Raw genomic sequence first — 19,931 nt, 5'->3', positions numbered from 1 at the left:
GCAAAAAACACCCCTGTTTTTGTGAAAACAAAATCTTAGTACAGTGGTACCTCGTGATATAAACCCCTCGCCATACGAACAATCCGAGATACGAACCCGGGGTTCGGAATTTTTTTGCCTCTTCTTCCGAACTTTTTCCATCTTACGAACCCGCCGCCCGAATGCCGAACCCGGAAGTTCAGCAAAAGTTCGGGTTCGGGTGGCCGCCGAGAAGCCCCGTTGCCCGGCTGTCTCCTTTTGAAACAGCCGGGGGGCTTCTCAGCATCCTCCCGAACCCGAACGCCAAACCCGAACTTTTGCTGAACCTCTAGGTTCGGCGTTCGGGAGGCGCCGAGAAGCCTCGCCGCCCGGCTGTCGCCTTTTGAAACAGCTGGGGGGCTTCTTGGCGTTCTCCCGAATGCCGAACCTGGAAGTTCAGCAAAAGTTCGGGGTCGGCGTTCGGGTTCAGGAGGACGCTGAGAAGCCCCGCCGCCCGGCTGTCAGCTTTTCAAAAGAGCCGCAGAGCTGTCGGGCCGGTCGGGAGGCTCAAACGGAGGTGGGGAATCCCAATAGGGAATTCCATGGGCGGAGCTTTGACATCACGAAGACGTCCTTCCTGGAGTCCACGTTTCGGATGGTTTTTTGCGTTTTTTTCCCTTGCACGCATTAATTCATTTTACATTGTTTCCTATGGGAAACAATGTTCTGTCTTACGAACTTTTCGCCTTACGAACCTCCTCTGGGAACCAATTAAGTTTGTAAGACGGGGTATTACTGTATCTTAAATGGATTCTATACTGTTGGGATAATCTTTATTTGTTAAGGAATGAAATGGTTATTTCCATCCACACTTTCCATACCATCTATCCGGCTAACCCGGGAGAGAGTTAACTTGGGACTTAAAGGCAGAACTTATCTTTGAATAATTGAAGTTTAAAGTTTGAAGACAGCACATCCCTAATATCTTCCTGATATTTTCCAAAAGGTTTCAAGCACCCTATTTATCTTAATCAGAAAATTAGACACCCCCCCCTAACCCCACAAAAATCTGTGAACTACTGGTGCATTTGGGGTAGGAGGAATAGAAATAAAGACTAGGCCTACATTAGGTACAAATGAGAAGTAGATTCATATGAAGATTAATTTTCAATCCTAGAACGTTTTGGTATTTGGCTTCTAGCAGTGCGCTCATGCCCATTATTCTTGGTACTATTTTTAAGACCTCAAACAGTTCCTATGTTTCTTGGGTTTAGCATTGAATCAAATATCTCCATTATCTTCGGTCGATTCGAATGAGGAAGTGTTGGATCCAAGCATGTGCAGAGTTATGCATAGAAGAGACCAATTAAAGAGATATTACAGGAGATAAGAGAGGCCACCTGTGTTTGGGTGGCGTTCCAGTAATTAGAGCTGCTGATACAAATAGCAGCGTGCTGGCTTGGCCTTTGTGGAAGATTATCTGATCGCAATTCTTCAGGACCGTGCCTTGCTGTTTCTGGACTTTGTTGATTTTTCAAGACTTTGAAAACAAAGCAGAACAAAGTGTGTGTGTTTCACTTCGTGGAAGAAGGAGGGCTGTGACGTTTCTTCACAGCTGCTAGCTAAGTACTTAAAGACTGATTAAGGGGATTGTACAGCTTACAAGGTTATTTTGGGAAGAGTGCTCTTTGCAATACAAAAAAGGTGCTTTGTTTCTTTTGAATTTTGTGATAAAGAACATTGTTTTTGAACTTTCAAGTGTGTATGTGTCTGAAATTTGTACCCTTGAATTTTCGGGAGACTCATACCATAGAGTCCGGCAGAACACTATCGGTTCAGAACTTGGTGGCCTGGGTTGCTAGAACCGGCAGTGACCCAGACCTGCCATGCCCCAAGCTGGCGCTGTAGGTGGCACCATCTTCTTTTTAGTTCTGCGCATGTACACATGCCTGAAGTGCTTGCGTGGTGCATTCCTGAGTGAACCGGCAGTAAAAGAATCAAGAACCCACCCCTCACTGGATGCCCTTCTTGATACCTAGGCGGAGTTTGCAGACATACAGTACAACATTTTTCTAAAACATTCCCTGTCGCTGGATTTGAATCTAGTTGCAAAATTAAAATTTACAGATACTTGAAACAATTGTGATTTAAGATTCTCTATTTTCCTAATGTTCAAATGTATATTTTCTGCATGCATGGATGCATCCTTCTTTCATTCCCCATTTTCTAATTTTCTTTCTTTCTTTCTTTTAGGAAGTTGGCCGGATGCACTCTCTTTATAACAGGTGCAAGCCGTGGCATTGGAAAAGCAATTGCCTTGAAAGCAGCCAAGGATGGGGCAAATGTTGTTATAGCTGCTAAGACAGGGGTACCACAACGCACACTCCCCGGGACAATCTATACTGCTGCAGAAGAAAGTAAGCCTTGAGAAAGAGACATGGCTGATCTGAGTTCTGATATTTGCTATAACCTCCAGATCATTTGGGAAATTGATACTTTAGCTGAATTGACCAATGTGGCCAGTTTGTTTCAATTCTATTGCTGCCTTAAGGGGCATTTTCACTTTTACTCTTCTGCTTAAATCAACCCAAAGCTGAATACTTTGATATAAACTCAAAGCCACTCTTTTCTTCACTCTTCCATCCTCCCTGCCTAAAATATTCTTAAATTTTAATTGTGCAATAAGTTTGATTTATCTACCACAAAGAACAAAGAGTGGATTTATCCTTATGGTATTGTATTGGGAGTTCTGAGGTGACCTTGAGATTATCTCTATTGGAATTTAATTTTTTTCCTGCTAACTACCATAACTCCCAGTTTAGGAAATAGGTGCAAATGCTAAATACACTCGGTGAACATTGATACACTTAACAATATAAGCATACAAACAACACAGGTCGCTTTATGAAAACTACGAACAATATAGAAAAGTGTACAGTAAGAATTTATGCTAGGTATAGAATATTGAAATCCCTTTATCACAAGTAGTTATAGACAAAAGGCATACAGTACAACGCACATTGCAACAACTCCATTCAGGCAGGACTAGGAATAATAAACCCCAAAAAAGTCACAAAGGGATGCTTACACAATATCTAGAAAGTATCCCCTACATCAAACTGCAGATTATAACTTCCCACAGTTTGGCCATATCATGATGAGATATAAATAGGTTTATGATTAATTTTAAAGTAATCGGTTGAATAGATACAGAAAAAGTTATTCCTTTTTTGATGATCAGAATTTCAGTGAGAAAATTCTGATGAAATCTGTGTGTATAAGAGAGAGAGAGAGAAGAAAAGGAAAGAAAAAAACCAGGACTAAAAGACTCAGAGGTGATAGAAGTACCATTGCTAAATGACAGTAGCATCAAGAAAAGGGGTATGAGAAGTTGGAGAACTAAGTGGTCCTGAAAAAGAAACTCCAGAGGATGTGTAAAGTCAGGATAAAGAGATCCCAGTGAGGCTGCAAGCGCATAATGATAGATAAGTTGTAGTTTGTAGACTTGTTTCCTGTCGTTCAGTGGTGGGTTTTAAATGATTTGGCATTTCCCAAACCAGGAGCAACCCACCACTGCTGTTGTATATAAAGTATAACTACTGTTTAATATTTGGAGCTAAACCTAAAAAGGAGGAGGTAAAGGGAAAAACACTGAAATCATGATTTATGGCAGTTGACTCTCTTAAGAATTCTGTAATCTCAGAGTTTGTATTTTGAATGGTTCCAAATTTGGGGAGTAACATTAAACTCTAGAGAGCTTGAGGACTTTCTTCCAAATGCAATTAAATTCACATTTTGTATAGCGGACTTTTTTCTAAAAAAAAAAAAAAGTTGACTGACACTCTCTCTCTACATATATATATTGATTTTCTTATCAGTTGAAGCAGCTGGAGGAAAGGCTTTACCGTGTATTGTTAATGTAAGGGAAGAAGATCAAATTGCGGATGCAGTGGTCCTAGCTGTTCAGAAATTTGGAGGTAACGGCTTATGTTCAGTCCTGAAGTACAGTAATACCTCGTCTTACAAACTTAATTGGTGCCGGGAGGAGGTTCGTAAGGTGAAAAGTTCGTAAGATGAAACATTGTTTCCCATAGGAATCAATGGAAAAGTGATTAATGCGTGCAAGCCCAAAACTCAGAAACCCAGAAGCTGGGCCACCACCACCGAAGGAGGCTTGAGCCTCCCGATCCTCCCCGCCCCTTTGCCATGCATGTCATCCTGGGTGAAGCGCTGGGGGGAGGGAGTCAGGAAGGTCTTCCTGCTCCCCCCCCCAGCTGAAAGCACAACGGAGGTCTGCGGCTGCCAGTGGCTTGAGCCTCCCTTTCCTCTACGCTACTTCACCCTGCCTGTCATCCTGGGAGAAGCGTTGGAGGGAGGGAGTAAGGAAGGTCCTCCTGCTCCCCCCTCCAGCCAAAAACACAAAGGCGGTCTGCCGCCGCCCGCTTGAGCCAGGATGACAGGCAGGGCGAAGCGGCGTGGGGCAAAGGGAAGCTGAAACCGCCGGAAGTTCGAGTTTGGCATTCGGGTTCAGGAGGACGCTGAGAAGCCCCCCGGCTGTTTCAAAAAGCGACAGCCGGGCGGCGGGGCGTCTTGGCGGTGGCGGCGGCGGGTTCGTAAGACAGAAAACGTTCGTAAAAAGAAGCAAAAAATTTCTGAACCCCGGGTTCGTATTTCGGGTTGTTCGTATGGCGGGGCGTTCGTATCATGAGGTACCACTGTATATTCTAAATGTACACGTTTATTAAAAGCTATTTAAACAATAAACTCCTCCCCCAAGACAAATTGCTAGATTGAAAGATAAATTTTCAGAAATTAACGTGACTTGTTTTTAAAACTAGGAATTGATGTCCTTGTGAACAACGCAAGTGCTATTTCTTTAACGGGCACGCTGGAGACACCTACGAAAAAAGTGGACCTTATGATGAGCGCTAACACAAGGGGAACTTACCTTACGTAAGTGATTATGGATGATGCATCTTTTGAGATTTATGTACCCAGGTTTTGTTTTCAATCACCTGCATTTAAATGAGAATCATTACAGATGAATGGCTCAGCGGCTCCCTAGAGTCTGTTTCACTTTTTGGTTAGAAAGAATCTGAATTAAATAAATGGATTGAGAAACTAGGAAGAGTTAGGAAGACAAGACAGGTAGCCTTTGACTTACAACAGTTCACTTACTGACTGTTCAAAGTCAGCGGTGGATTGCTTCCAGTTTGGCCCAGTTCGCTGAAACGGTAGCAGCAAGGGTGGGAGGCTCCGCCTACCCATCTGGGACGCTTTTGTGCATGCGCGAACTGATAGTGACGGGATTTAGAACCCACTACTGGTTCAAAGATACAGTGGCACTGAAAAAAGTCACTAATGACCATTTTCACACTTATGACCATTGAAGCATCCCCCTAGTCAGATCATCCCCGATCAAAATTCAGATTTCTTTACTTATTTATTATTTATTAATTGGATTTCTATTTATTTATTTATTTATTGGATTTGTATGCCACCCCTCTCCGGAGACTCGGGGCGGCTAAGAGCAATAATAAGACAGTGTACAATAATAATCCAATACTAAAAACGATTAAAAACACATTAATATAAAAACCAAACATACATACAAACATACCATGCATAAAATTGTAAAGGCCTAGGGGGAAAAGGAATCTTAATTCCCCCATGCCTGGCGGCAGAGTTTTAAGTAGCTTACGAAAGGCAAGGAGGGTGGGGGCAATTCTAATCTCTGGGGGGAGTTGGTTCCAGAGGGCCGGGGCCACCACATAGAAGGCTCTTCCCCTGGGTCCCGCCAAGCAGCATTGTTTAGTTGACGGGAGCCGGAGAAGACCCACTCTGTGGGACCTAACTGGTCGCTGGGATTCGTGCAGCAGAAGGCGGTCCCTGAGATCATCTGGTTTCTATGCCGCCCCTCTCCAAGTACTGGCAACTGGTTGATTGGTAACTGGTTCATATTTATGAGGGTTGAAGTGTCCTGGAGTCATGCAATTATTTTGTGACTTTCTGACTGGCAAAGTCAATGGGGAAGCCTGATTCACTTAACAACCAGTTATTAACTTAACCAAAGTGATTCATTTATCGTCGATAGCCAAAAAGGTCATAAAGTGGGACAAAATTCATTTAACAACCGTCTTATTTAGCACCAGAGATTTTGTGGTCATAAGATGAGGACTATCTGTATCCCAGAATCATGAAATAGTCTTTTGTGACCTTCAAACTATCTTCCAATGAGGAGTCCATGGGGGAACTAGGTGGAATTTGCAAGTCATGTGACATTAGGCATAATGATCTGTGGTGATTCACTTATTGACCACAATGGAACTCACATATGAGGCATGTCATGTGATGCTTCACTTAATGATCGCATTGCTTTGAGGTAGAATTGCCAGTGCCAATTGCGATTATTAAGTGATGCTTTGGAATGGGAAGAAATCTCTCTTCTTCCATTGTGTTTCTATTCAAGTTTTAAAATCTTTAGAGTCCTTTTTCCAAATTTCGCTGTCTGCTGAGGGGCACCAAGTGACTCTTTAAAGCAGAGGTCTGCAACCTTGGTAACTTTGAGATTTGTGGACTTCAACTCCCAGAGTTCCTCAGCCAGCTTCATTCAAAATGAATATGCATAGAAGATAAATGACATTGATTAAATTGGAGTAAAATAGAAAATTGAAGGTGGTAGATACAGGTGACAAAATTAGATAGTATTAATATACAGTGATATCTCGTCTTACAAACGCCTCGTCATACAAACTTTTCGAGATACAAACCCGGGGTTTAAGATTTTTTTGCCTCTTCTTACAAACTATTTTCACCTTACAAACCCATTGCCGCCGCTGGGATGCCCCGCCTCCGGACTTCCGTTGCCAGCGAAGCTGGGATTCCCCTGAGGCTCCCCTCCATGGGAATCCCCACCTCTGGACTTGCGTGTTTTTGTGATGCTGCAGGGGAATCCCAGCAGCGCAAAAACGGGCGCTTCACTGGCAACGGAAGTCCAGATGTGGGGTTTCCCAGCGAGGGGAGCCTCAGTGAAATCACAGCATCGCAAAAACACAGAGGTCTGGAGGTGGGGTTTTGAGGACTTTGGTGTTTTTGTAATGCTGCAATTTCACTGATGCTCCCTTCACTGGGAAATCCCACCCCTGGACTTCCGTTGCCAGCAAAGCACCCGTTTTTGCACTGCTGGGATTCCCCTGCAGCATCGCAAAAACACGGAAGTCTGCAGGTGGGGTTCAAAAACGGGTGCTTCGGCTGGCAAAAGGGGTGAATTTTGAGCTTGCACGCATTAATCACTTTTCCATTGATTCCTATGGGAAACATTGTTTCGTCTTACAAACGTTTCATCTTAAGAACCTCGTCCTGGAACCAATTAAGTTTGTAAGACAAGGTATCACTGTACCTAGGAAAAAATAAGATATATGTATAGATATGGATACCGGGGGAGGGGAAGTTGCACCGATAATTAAATGGATTTAGGGATATAAGTTAAGTCTAACTTATATAAGTCTGTTAACTATAAGATGGATTGTGACTAGATACACTCAGGAAAGGACAAGGAGAAAAAGAAGTAGAGAAGGAAAGGAAGAAGGGAAGAGGAGAGAAGTAGGAAAGTGGGAAAAAAGGAGAAAAAAGGTAGAAGAAAGAGAGAGAGATAGGGGGAGTGATATGGAATACAGAGAAAAGCAGACAGGCAATAAAAGTATAAAAGGTGCAAATTAGGATGTTGGTTTATGTTTTATTAAATGTATAACTATGTATATTTTGTTATAAATTAAGGTACGGTATATAAATAGATGTTTGGAACAAGTAGATGCTTGGAACAAACTTCCAGCAGATGTGGTTAGTAAATCCACAGTAACTTAATTTAAACATGCCTGGGATAAACATATATCCATCCTAAGATAAAATACAGGAAATAGTATAAGGGCAACAAGATGGACCATAAGGTCTTTTTCTGCTGTCAATCTTCTATGTTTCTATGTATAGTAAAGAAAAATAATAAAAATTCTTTTTTTTAAAAAAAAAGAAGCCAGGCGAAAATCTTTTCTTTCTGGGAGAGTTTTATTTTTAATTGTCTGCAATATGACTTATTAATCCACTCTCTTATTTCAGGGTAACAGCTGTCAAATTATTGCTTGGTGTTTTTGTATATATTTTTCATGGTTGGTGTTTTTGTATGTATTATTAGCTAATTTTTATTCATCACTCTTTGCACTGCGGCTGCGAGATGACTAATATATTTTAGCAGTAAATAAATGAAAACACATTTTGGAGAAACTCTTTCCACACTTCCGTGCTCTATCACCAGACATGAAGTTTAGGAAATTTATAAGTGAAACGGTTCTGTTTCATAAATGGGTAAAAAGGGCAGCCCAGATTGCTAAATTAACACTGCCTTTTCTTTGTGTGGTTTCATCTGCCAGTCTATATATACTGCAGCATTTTGTCTGCCTTCTGTATTGGACCAATCCATCCAGTTTTCTTGGCAATAGTCCAAAAGTTGTCATTTTTAAGGATGTTTCCTAGTATGGTTTAAAGCAGCGGTCACCAACCAGTGGTCTGTAGCGAGTTGACCATGATGAGTTGGCCATTGCAAGTTGGTTGCAGTGAATTGCCAGAGAACCCTTCTCTTTTTCCTTCCTAGTTCTATCCAGTGTCCTAAGAGTTACCTAAGTTTCTAAAAATACTTTTCCTTTAATGTTTGTGCTCTTTTGTAGCATAATGCATTCAAAATGTACGAGGTGTGTTTTCACAATTCTTAAAGGATGTCGGGTTTTTAAAAAAGTGTTGCAGGCCTGAAAATAATTTTGTACGAGAGAAATAGAAATCATTATTAATTGAACTATCAGTGAGAAAAATAGTGGCCTCACCATGTTGACTATATGTTTCTCAGAATAAATTATCTTGGAAATAAAATAACTGAAAAGATTTCAGTCGATACTTTGTATACACTTCGTATTTTTGTGTGGGAGGCATTTTACTTTATTTTTTTGCTAGTGATATCTTTGTGTTTGTGTTCAGTCACCAAGAATGCATCACTAGCAAAAAAAAACCCAGCATGGATAATTTTATTGTGGAGTCTCGGATATTAATTTTATTTTATTGCAATATATTAAGTGGGGAAGGGACCTTTTTCCTGTTATTGCAGGGGAGGAGGGAGACTTTGTTAATGTAACTGTATACAACCCACTACAATATTCTCAAGCATCTACACTTTTGTACAATTTTACTCAGATTCCTTTCAGCAATGCAGTTTAGGCGGCATAGATACTGTCCATCTCTTTCTTTTAAAGGGGTTTTCTTTTTGAAAAAAATATGAAATTGCATTGGGCTGTTATTTCTGTTCCTTGAAAAAAAAAGTTTGCAATATGCCTGCTTGCTTTTGATAGATTTATGGTTCATGCATTGCACTGGACCACAACTTTTCCAGTAGTTAGGCCATGCTTTTATTTTTATTATTTCTGCCCCAATTAACTTTCTTATTTAATTTTCATTTGTTTTTCGTGGTTTTTAAAACAGAGGTGGGTTCCTGGTTCGGACCAATTCTAAAGAACCAGTAGTAACTTGGTGGCCTGAGTTGCTGGAACCAACAGTGACCCAGGCCTTCCACACCTCCAAGCTGGTTTTATGGTGCCACCCTTTTGTTTTTTTGCGCATGCGCAGAAGATTTGTTTTAGCACTGCGCATGCACTAGCACACACAAGTGGTGCATGCATGCACGAAGCATGTCCCTGAGCGAACCGGCAGTAAAGAAAACCGGAACCTACTCCTGTTTCAAAAATATAACGTTGCAACCTCTATGGATAAAAAAAATTGTTACAGTACCAGAGAAGAGGTTTGATTCCCCAAACAAAGCAGGAGATCAAGTCTGCACTAATGTATTTATTTATTTATTTATTGGATTTGTATGCCGCCCCTCTCCGCAGACAGAGAATATTGGAGCAAGTCAAACATTAGACATGTGCCAGATATATTGCCTAAAACTTATTTATTGTGAAAGGATAGAAAGAAAATTACAGTGGTACCTCATCTTACGAACACCTCTTCTAACGAACTTTTCAAGAAACGAACCCGGTGTTTAAGATTTTTTTGCCTCTTCTTCCGAACTATTTTCACCTTACGAACCCAAGCTGCTGCTGCTGGGATGAAGGGGTTTCTTTTTTTCCCCTTTTTTGAAGAAAGAAAAGGGAGGGGCGGCTTGGAGGGGGAAAGACTTTGCATTAACAAAAGTAGGAGAATAGCGTGCTTGCAGGCACTGAAAGGGTGTCTTTTGAAGAAAGAAAAGGGAGGGGCGGCTTGGAGGAGGAAAGACTTTGCAGAGAACAGCAAAGGGTTTCTTTTGAAGAAAGAAAAGGGAGGGGCGGCTTGGAGGGGGAAAGACTTTGCAGAGAACAGTGTACTTGCAGAGGCACTGAAAGTGTCTTTTGAAGAAAGAAAAGGGAGGGGCGGCTTGGAGGAGGAAAGACTTTGCAGAGAACAGCAAAGGGTTTCTTTTGAAGAAAGAAAAGGGAGGGACGGCTTGGAGAAGGAAACACTTTGCAGAGAACAGCAAAGGGTTTCTTTTGAAGAAAGAAAAGGGGGGGCGGCTTGGAGGGGGAAAGACTTTGCAGAGAACAGTGTACTTGCAGAGGCACTGAAAGAGTGTCTTTTGAAGAAAGAAAAGGGAGGGGCGGCTTGGAGGGGGAAACACTTTGCAGAGAACAGCGTGCTTGCAGAGGTACTGAAAGAGTGTCTTTTGAAGAAAGAAAAGGGAGGGGCGGCTTGGAGGGGGAAAGACTTTGCAGAGAACAGCGTGCTTGCAGAGGCACTGAAAGAGTGTCTTTTGAAGAAAGAAAAGGGAGGGGCGCCCCCCTTGCCTTTCTTCCTTCCCACTCACCCTTTAGCCTAGCCTTGCTTCTTCCACCCGCCCCCTTTAGCTGCTCCTCCCTGCCCTCTGTTTGCCTCCCTTCTAAAGTTTGGGATTTTCCTGAAGGATTTGCACGCATTATTTGCTTTTACATTGATTCCTATGGGAAACATTGTTTCGTCTTACAAACTTTTCATCTTACGAACCTCCTCCTGGAACCAATTAAGTTCGTATCATGAGGTACCACTGTACTTAAAATAACACCCCACATACCCACAATATTGAAGTTCCCTCCTTACCTAGAAGAGAGATCATTTACTTAAGATGTTATTGGTGTTCTTTGTTTCTGCTTACACATGGATCCCACAGGACATTTTGGAAAGAAAGAAGTGAGAAACTCTACTGCTATTAAGATATCACACATGGATAAAGAAGCTCTCTTGTTTTCATTCTGCTCTCTCGTGTTTGTTGTCTGTGGTATTTATTTACTTTCGTGCCTAGAAAGAACTCCTAAAATAATTATGTTCACGATTATTTCCTAATTGTTAAACTATAACTATTATCATGAATTCACTTATTTTTATTTTAAAAATAGGATGCATAATTTAAATTCATCCTTCTCCAACATGGAACAAGATAGTAGCAGTGGTAGAAAGGTAAAAATCTGACTTGAGTTCAAATAGAAACATAGAAGACTGACAGCAGAAAAAGACCTCATGGTCCATCTAGTCTGCCCTTATACTATTTCCTGTATTTTATCTTACAATGGATATACAGTAGTCCCTCACCTATCGCTGGTGTTACATTCCAGACCTGGCCGCGATAGGTGAAATCCGCGATGGGGAATTTAGCGACTGATAGTATTTATTTAAATATTTATATTGTAATTGTTTGGTAAGTTTTCATTGTTTTAAGTGTTTATAAACCCTTCCCACACAGTATTTATTTTAGATACAGTATTTAAATACAGTATTTACAATTTTAGATTTATTTATTTTTTTGAAAAACCTGCCGATCAAGTTCGGCGGGCTGTTTAAATCTGCCGATCGACTTCCTCAGAAACCTGCGATGAAGTGAAGCCGCAGTAGGTGAAGCGCGGTATAGCGAGGGACTACTGTATGTTTATCCCAGGCATGTTTAAATTCAGTTACTGTGGATTTACCAACCACGTCTGCTGGAAGTTTGTTCCAAGGATCTACTACTCTTTCAGTGAAATAATATTTTCTCACGTTGCTTTTAATCTTTCCCCCAACTAACTTCAGATTGTGTCCCCTTGTTCTTGTGTTCACTTTCCTATTAGTTCACTTTCCTATTATTAAATCTTCATTGTGTTTGTCTCCTCAGATCGAAACTTTGCCTTCCTCATTTGAGAAAGAGTAAGATCGGTCATATCCTTAATATCAGCCCTCCCATCAATTTAAATCCTATATGGTTCAAAAATCATTGTGGTAAGTAAACCTTTCCTGCACACTGATAGTAATTATTTTTCTACATGAAGGAAGCAACTGTATACATGTCTGTGAGGTGACAAAGACTTCAAGGACGCAGCTGTGATTGCATGATTGAAGCTCTTTGTACATATTTGACTGTTGACCCTTATCTAAGCAGGTACTGATTGTTGGTTGAGAAGATTCCTAGGCATAGATTATAAGTAGAGCCCTGGTGACGCAATAGTTACAACACAGTGTTGCAGGCTGACTCTGCTTACTGCCAGGAGTTTGATCCTGCCCTGTTCAAGGTTGACTCAGTTTTTCATCCTTTCATGGTGGGTAAATTCAGGATCCAGATTGTTCGGGGCAATATGCTGACTCTGTAAACCACTTAGAGCAGAGATCCCCAAACTGGGCAACTTTAAGCCTTGTGGACTTCAATTCCCAGAATTCTCCAGCCAGCTAAGCTGGCTGGAGAATTCTGGGAATTGAATTCCACAAGGCTTAAAGTTGCCAAGTTTGAAGACCTCTGACTTAGAGAGTGCTGTAAACTACTATAAAATGCTATATAAGTGCGATTGCTTGCTAGCAGTAAATCAGTTCAATTGAACCTTCAGATGTGGACCTGTTTTTTCTCACGTGACAGTGGTTAAGGTTGGAAGGCAGTTGATAAAAATCCCTGTGTTTTCTGCACTTTGTGTTCACATTAGCAACTCCTCCATTTAATCTCCGTTTCAGAATATAAAAGTAGAAGCCGGGTGGATTTTTTCCCTTATCCTTTCCCTTTGCTGCTGAAGATCTAATATAATTACACCGTATTTTACTATTTTGTGTTGCATTCATTGTTGGCTTACATGGGAGAGATGGTATACAAAATTCCTTTTTAGGTGTACCCGGGTCTTAGGCAGCAGGTTTTCTCGACATTGAGTGTGTTAGATCTTCAGAAGCCTCGTCCACGAATGCTCTTATGGGCAAGCTTTTTTTTCAATTTCAGAACTTGAAGGACATCAGAAACGGCTGCTATTAGTTCATGACATTCTTCTGCCTCTTGGGACTCCATTTCATGTTGGAATTTGGCCTATTTCAGAAAGGAATTTCCTCATTTTGTTGGCCTTAACTGAGGAAGTTGTTCTAGCTGCTGCAATTGTAGGTTTTGCTTGAACCTTCCTAACTAGTTTCTCCCTCCTGTATCTCAAATAACAAGGCTAGGTAAGGAAGCAGTCACCACCACTGTTATATTTTTGACAGTTTCTTGTTACCTGTTCAGGTGAACTACTCTCTGTGCAAGAACTTATACCCAGTGCAGTTTGTTCATTCTTTTATTATAGTTAAAATGGTGTGTTCGAGATGCAGTGATACCTCGTCTTACAAACGCCTCGTCATACAAACCTTTCGAGATACAAACCAGGGGTTTAAGATTTTTTTGCCTCTTCTTACAAACTATTTTCACCTTACAAACCCACTGCCGCCGCTGGGATGCCCCACCTCCGGACTTCTGTTGCCAGCGAAGCACCCATTTTTGCGCTGCTGGGATTCCCCTGAGGCTCCCCTCCATGGGAAATCCCACCTCCGGACTTCCGTGTTTTTGTGATGCTGCAGGGGAATCCCAGCATTGCAAAAACGAGCACTTCGCTGGCAACGGAAGTCCGGAGGTGGGGTTTCCCATGGAGGGGAGACTCTCGGGGGAATCCCAGCAGCGCAAAAACGGGTGCTTCAGCTGGCAAAAGGGGTGAATTTTGGGCTTGCACGCATTAATCACTTTTCCATTGATTCCTATGGGAAACATTGTTACGTCTTACAAACTTTTCACCTTAAGAACCTTGTCCCGGAACCAATTAAGTTTGTAAGACAAGGTATCACTGTACCTGCTAAATATACTTCCCAAAGCAGCTTGTAACATTTCAAATATACTGCTGAAAAACAAAAAGGGAACACTCAAATAACACATCCTAGATCTGAATGAATGAAATATTCTCATTGAATACTTTGTTCTGTGCAAAGTTGAATGTGCACAACAGCATGTGAAATTGATTGTCAGTCAGTGTTGCTTCCCAAGTGGACAGTTTGATTTCACAAAAAAATTGATTTACTTGGAGTTATATTGTGTTGTTTAAGTGTTCCCTTTATTTTTTTTGAGCAGTGTATATCATAATACTGCAACATAAAGTATGTAACTTGAATATCTCTCTATTTCTCTTATTTACAATCCTTTGTTATCTAACCACATATATATACACAATAATACTTTTCTGGACTCTTACATTATCTCGTTATATTATATAAATCTAATAAATAAATCTCTTATATGTGGGATATTGTTTGCAGAGACCTTAAAGTCACCGGTGAGATTTTATTTTCAAAAGTTAGAAGATGTCGCCCCCCCCCCCCGCTGTGTGGAATGGCTTGACCATGTACCATGGCATTGCAATTTAGTTCTTATGCTTTTGAGAGAAATACCCAAAGCAATCCAATTAATGCTCTAGGAGGGAGCTCCAGCTGCCTTCCTTTCACTGATAGGATTGGTTAAGCTGTCATGCTAATGTTATTTTCAAAGATGAATGGCAAGTCACTTTTAAAGCTGGATTACTTGCTGATGTAATTGCATCATCTGCAGGCAGCATTATGATATGGGTTTAGCGAATTTTCAGAAAGATTACACTAACTAGAATGCTATCTAGGCAAGATATGTATCTAGGAGATGTGGGTATGTTTCAGCTTGTATTGACTCCTGGTTACTGCCTGGACAAGTCCCTGCAGTTTTCTTGGCGAGGGTTTTTGGCAATTATTTGCCAATGTGCCACTCTTAGGGCTGGGAAAGACTGGCTCAAGGTGACCCAGAAGGGATTTCTGTCTCACAACCTCATGTTTTCTAGCACAAATGGAGTGTGTGGAAGGGGCATGGTTTTAGGTACCACCTGCATCCCACAGATGGGACCTTGCTAGTTTGTGTGGTCCAGTTTTTGACATCATTTGGGTCCTCAGAGAGGGGCAGCACACAAGTCTAATAAATAATGCACTTGGGGAAAAGGAATCCTCAATCTGAGTATTGCATTGGCAGTTCTGTGTTAGCAAAAACTTCAGAAGAGAAGGATTTAGGGGTAGTGATTTCTGACAGTCTCAAAATGAGTGAGCAGTGTGGTCGGGCGGTAGGAAAAGCAAGTAGGATGCTTGGCTGCATAGCTAGAGGTATAACAAGCAGGAAGAGGGAGATTGTGATCCCCTTATATAGAGCGCTGGTGAGACCACATTTGGAATACTGTGTTCAGTTCTGGAGACCTCACCTACAAACAGATATTGACAAAATTGAACGGGTCCAAAGACTGGCTACAAGAATGGCGGAAGGTCTTAAGCATAAAACGTATCAGGAAAGACTTAATGAACTCAATCTGTATAGTCTGGAGGACAGAAGGAAAAGGGGGGACATGATCGAAACATTTTAATATGTCAAAGGGTTAAATAAGGTTCAGGAGGGAAGTGTTATTAATAGGAAAGTGAACAAGGGGACACAATCTGAAGTTAGTTGGGGGAAAGATCAAAAGCAACATGAGAAAATATTATTTTACTGAAAGAGTAGTAGATCCTTGGAACAAACTTCCAGCAGACGTGGTTGGTAAATTCACAGTAACTGAATTTAAACATGCCTGGGATAAACATATATCCATTGTAAGATAAAATACAGGAAATAGTATAAGGGCAGACTAGATGGACCATGAGGTCTTTTTCTGCCGTCAGTCTTCTATGTTTCTATGTTTCTAATAATAATAATGCTGCAAACTGATGTGAATCTACCCGACTTAGTGGCTCATTCCAGTCCCCATTTCCATTGTTAACCAAAGGCTACCTGCAGACAAAAGAAGGGTAAATGGGTCAAAAGAAAGGGGAAGATCGAGAAAGAGGAAGTCAGTGAAATCTACCAAGTGAGAGAAAACCGAAAGGAAGTGCACTAAGTAGTGTTGAAAGCACGAACGTTTTGCAATGAAAGAAAAGAATAGAACATGGTAGCAAATGGTGGGGTGGTGTAAATTAGGTTTAGCTATGTTTCCTTTCTTTTTTCTTATCTGATATGTTCATTTTGGTGGCTTATTGTTTCTTACTTGTTTATTGAACTTTTCGTAATGCTGCTTATCCCAAAGAGGAATTGTAAGTATGTGAGTTTGTGCTCAGTGATAATAGTCATCATCTGCTCCTGTGGGTTTAGCGCTTCCCCCCCCTCATGTGCCATGCAGTCATCTAGCATATTTAGCTCCTAGCTAGTACGCCTAGTCCTTGGCTTGTGACCATAATTGAGTCCCAAATTATGAACCTAAGCCATGGCATTCATTAATAATAATAATAAATAATAATAATAATAATAATAATAATAATAATAATAATAATTTATTAGATTTGTATGCCGCCCCACTCCGAGGACTCAGAGCGGCTCACAACAACATAAACAGTGTACAAATCCAATTTTAAAATACAATTTAAAACCCTTATAATAAAATAAAATAATCGCACAACCAATTAAATCATACACCAGCCTTGGCAATTGGGGTGTGTGTTAGTTTCCCCATGCCTGGCGGCAAAGATGAGTTTTTAATAACTTGAGAAAGGCGAGGAGGGTGGGGGCAGTCCTAATCTCTGGGGGGAGTTGGTTCCAGAGGGCTGGGGCCGCCACAGAGAAGGCTCTCCCCCTGGGTCCCTCCAGATGACATGGTTTAGTCGACGGGACCCGGAGAAGGCCAATTCTGTAGGACCTAATCGGCCACTGGGATTTGTGCAGCAGAAGGTGGGAGTCATTGCATGTGCCAGATTTTACCATCTTTTTGGCGGCGGTTAAGCAAAGGGAGTGGCGGGGTATTAAATGAACCCATTGTTCAATGTAGGGGTTTTATTAGAAACCAGAAGTAAGAGCCAGTTTCTGGTCAAAATGTAAATCACATTCATTCGACGGCGATGCTGCTGCATACCACCATAAATATGCTCCAGTTGCCAAGTGCCCCCAAAATGCAGTCATGGTGTTTGTGGGGGGGCCCTCATCCGTCTTTGAATTCTGATCATAAGTAGCTTTCTAGTTTCCATTGTGAATGGTTGCTGAGCAAATGATCATAAATTGAGGACTGCCTGAAACCGCAGTTACAAAACTGGGTTCCGGTGTCAAGAACTAAGTTCCCTTCGTAGGCTAGTTCTGTGGCAGAAGGCAGACCACCTTCTGCCACATAAATCCCTGTGGCCGGTTACGTCCCACAGAGTTGGCCTTCTCCAGGTCCCATCAACCAAACAATGACGTTTGGTGGAGCCTGGGGGAAGAGCCTTCTTTGCGGTGGCGCCAGCCCTCTGGAATCAGGTTGTACTGCCCCCACCCTCCTCGCCTTCTGCAAGAGCCTAAAGACCCACCTAAGTCACCAGGCTTGGGGCAATTAGACCTTGCCCCTCTGACCAATAGTTGTGATGTATGGTGTGATTGGACTATATGATTGTGTATTAACACTAGGGTTTTTAGTTGTTTTTTAAATTATAAGATTTATGCTACATGCTTATGGTTGTATCTATTCTGTGAGCCACCTCGAGTCTTTGGAAAGGGGCGGCATACAAACCTAAATAATAATAATAATAATAATAATAATAATAATAATAATAATAATAATAATTGGTCATTTTTTCGAGACTTGCATGTCAAGGAACATCCACTGAGGATCTGATTGTTGCGGGCCGTGTGCTGATACTATAAACCGCTTAGAGAGGGCTGTAAAGCAGTGATTTTCAACCTTTTTTGAGCCACGACACATTTTTTTCCATTTACAAAATCCTGGAGCATACCACCAACCAAAATGACACAAAATGACACCCTAAGACCCTCTCCTCTCTTTTTCCATCCCTGTCTCTCCCCCCCCCCCTTGTGTGTGTGTGTGTACACATTCTGGAACCCTTTCCAAAAACAGGTGAGAGCTGGGGGGGTTTTCTCTCTTATTCTTTGGGTGCTTTTTATCATATGCTTTAAATCAAGAGCCACTTCTCTCTCTCTTTTGTTTCTCTCTCTTTCCTCTCATTCTCTGTCTCAATCATTTTCTCATTTCTCTTTTTTTCTCCCCTTTTTGCTCATTTCTCTCTCTCTCTCCCTTCCTCTCCTTGTCTCTCTTTCTCTCTCTTGCTTTCTCTCTTTCTTTCTTTCTCTCTTTCTTTCTTTCTCTTTCTCTCACTCTTGCTTTCTCTCTCTTTTCTCTCTCTCTCTTGCTTTCTCTCTTTCTCTCTCTCTCTCAGCAAAAAGGTGCGAGACCAAAACCTGAGCTTCCTTCTTTGCGGCACAACTGACCATGTCTCGCGGCACACTAGTGTGCCACGGCACACTGGTTGAAAAACACTGCTGTAAAGCACTGTGAAGTGGTATATAAGTCTTAAGTGCTATTACTATTTATGGCAGAGGGTCCCCAACCTCTGGACTGCGGGTCAGTAGTGGTCCGTGAGCTGTTTGCAACCGTGCCATGGAAACAGGGCTTGTGCATGCGTGCACACACGCACCATTTGTACGAGTGCGTGCATGCACACCCCATTTGCATGAGTGGCAGGCACGCATGAATGCTTGCGCAAATGCAGCTGTGCATGTGCTTGCCAGACACTCACATGGAACCTCCGCGCCCCCACCGGTCCGGAATGGTTGGGGAACTCTTGATTTATGAGATAACATTCTATTTACTGGATTGCAATAAAGTCTTCAAAAAAGCAGTGCAGATAAGATGATCCTTGGTGGATCATATCAGAAGCATGTCTGAGCTAGTTTTTTTATTTCCCACAATGATAAAGCTGATGTCTCTCCTTCGCTTTCTCCCTTTCAGAATGGTTTTTTAAAAAATAAATAAAGTGCAGCAGGCTATGCCTGCGTATAAAGGAAATTAAACTTTCAACTATTCTAAAGGACTGAGTCTTTGTCTTCTGTTTTAGCCTATACTATTTCTAAATACGGAATGTCCATGTGTGTGCTGGGAATGGCAGAAGAATTTAGAGGAGAAGTTGCTGTTAATGCTTTATGGCCTCAAACAGGTATGAGCCTTGCTTTTATTGTTGTTGTTATTGAAAGGTTAACTGATCTGCTTCTGGTTTTTAATGTGCTAAATTTGGATTGGAATCTCATTCCTTCAGTTGTTCACTTGCATTTGACTGATCAATTTCCGGTCACAATTCAAAGTGTTGGTTATGACCTATAAAGCCCTTCATGGCATCGGACCAGAATATCTCTGGGGACCGCCTTCTGCCGCACAAACCCCAGCAACCAGTTAAGTCCCTCTCCGGGTCCCATCGACTAAACCAGTGATTTTCAACCTTTTTTCAGCCGCGGCACATTTTTAACATTTACGAAACCCTGGGGCACATTGAGCGGGGGGGAGGGGGGCTAAAAAAAGTTTGGACAAAAAAATTCTCTCTCTCTCTCTTCCTCCCCTTCACTCTATTTCTTTCTCCCTCCCTCTTTCTCTCCCTTCCTTCCTCTTTCTCTCTCTCTCTCTCCATCCCTCTTTCTTTCTCTTCCTTCCTTCCTCTCTTTTTTGCTCTCTTTCTCTCTCCCTCCCTATCTCCCTCTATGTCTTTCTCTCTCTCTCCTTCCCTCCCTCTCTCTCTTTCTTTCTCTCTCTTGCTTTCTCTCTCTCTCTCTCTCTCTATCTCTTTATCTCTCTTTCTTTTCTTTTCTCTCTCTCTCTTGCTTTCTTTCTCTCTTGTTCTCT

At 41.7% G+C, this 19,931-nt stretch overlaps 1 protein-coding gene across 2 annotated transcripts in view; it reads left to right on the top strand.

Moving 5' to 3' along the window:
* Positions 1-19,931, top strand: part of HSDL2 (hydroxysteroid dehydrogenase like 2) — a 45,315-nt gene that overhangs the window by 10,049 nt on the left and 15,335 nt on the right. Inside the window, exons 2-6 of one of the 2 annotated variants that reach the window (XM_070742423.1) lie at positions 2,212-2,375; positions 3,837-3,935; positions 4,797-4,911; positions 12,149-12,252; positions 19,156-19,254. In XM_070742423.1, coding sequence (XP_070598524.1) covers positions 2,212-2,375; positions 3,837-3,935; positions 4,797-4,911; positions 12,149-12,252; positions 19,156-19,254 — 581 coding nt within the window. The remainder of the gene's footprint in view (positions 1-2,211; positions 2,376-3,836; positions 3,936-4,796; positions 4,912-12,148; positions 12,253-19,155; positions 19,255-19,931) is intronic. The other variant, XM_070742424.1, reaches the window with a different exon arrangement.

The sequence above is a fragment of the Erythrolamprus reginae genome, chromosome 2 (genome assembly GCF_031021105.1).
Source record: "Erythrolamprus reginae isolate rEryReg1 chromosome 2, rEryReg1.hap1, whole genome shotgun sequence".
Classification (NCBI taxonomy): Eukaryota; Metazoa; Chordata; class Lepidosauria; order Squamata; family Dipsadidae; genus Erythrolamprus; species Erythrolamprus reginae.
The sequence above is the reverse complement of the archived record's forward strand: the minus strand, read 5'-3'. Positions and strand labels throughout refer to the sequence as shown.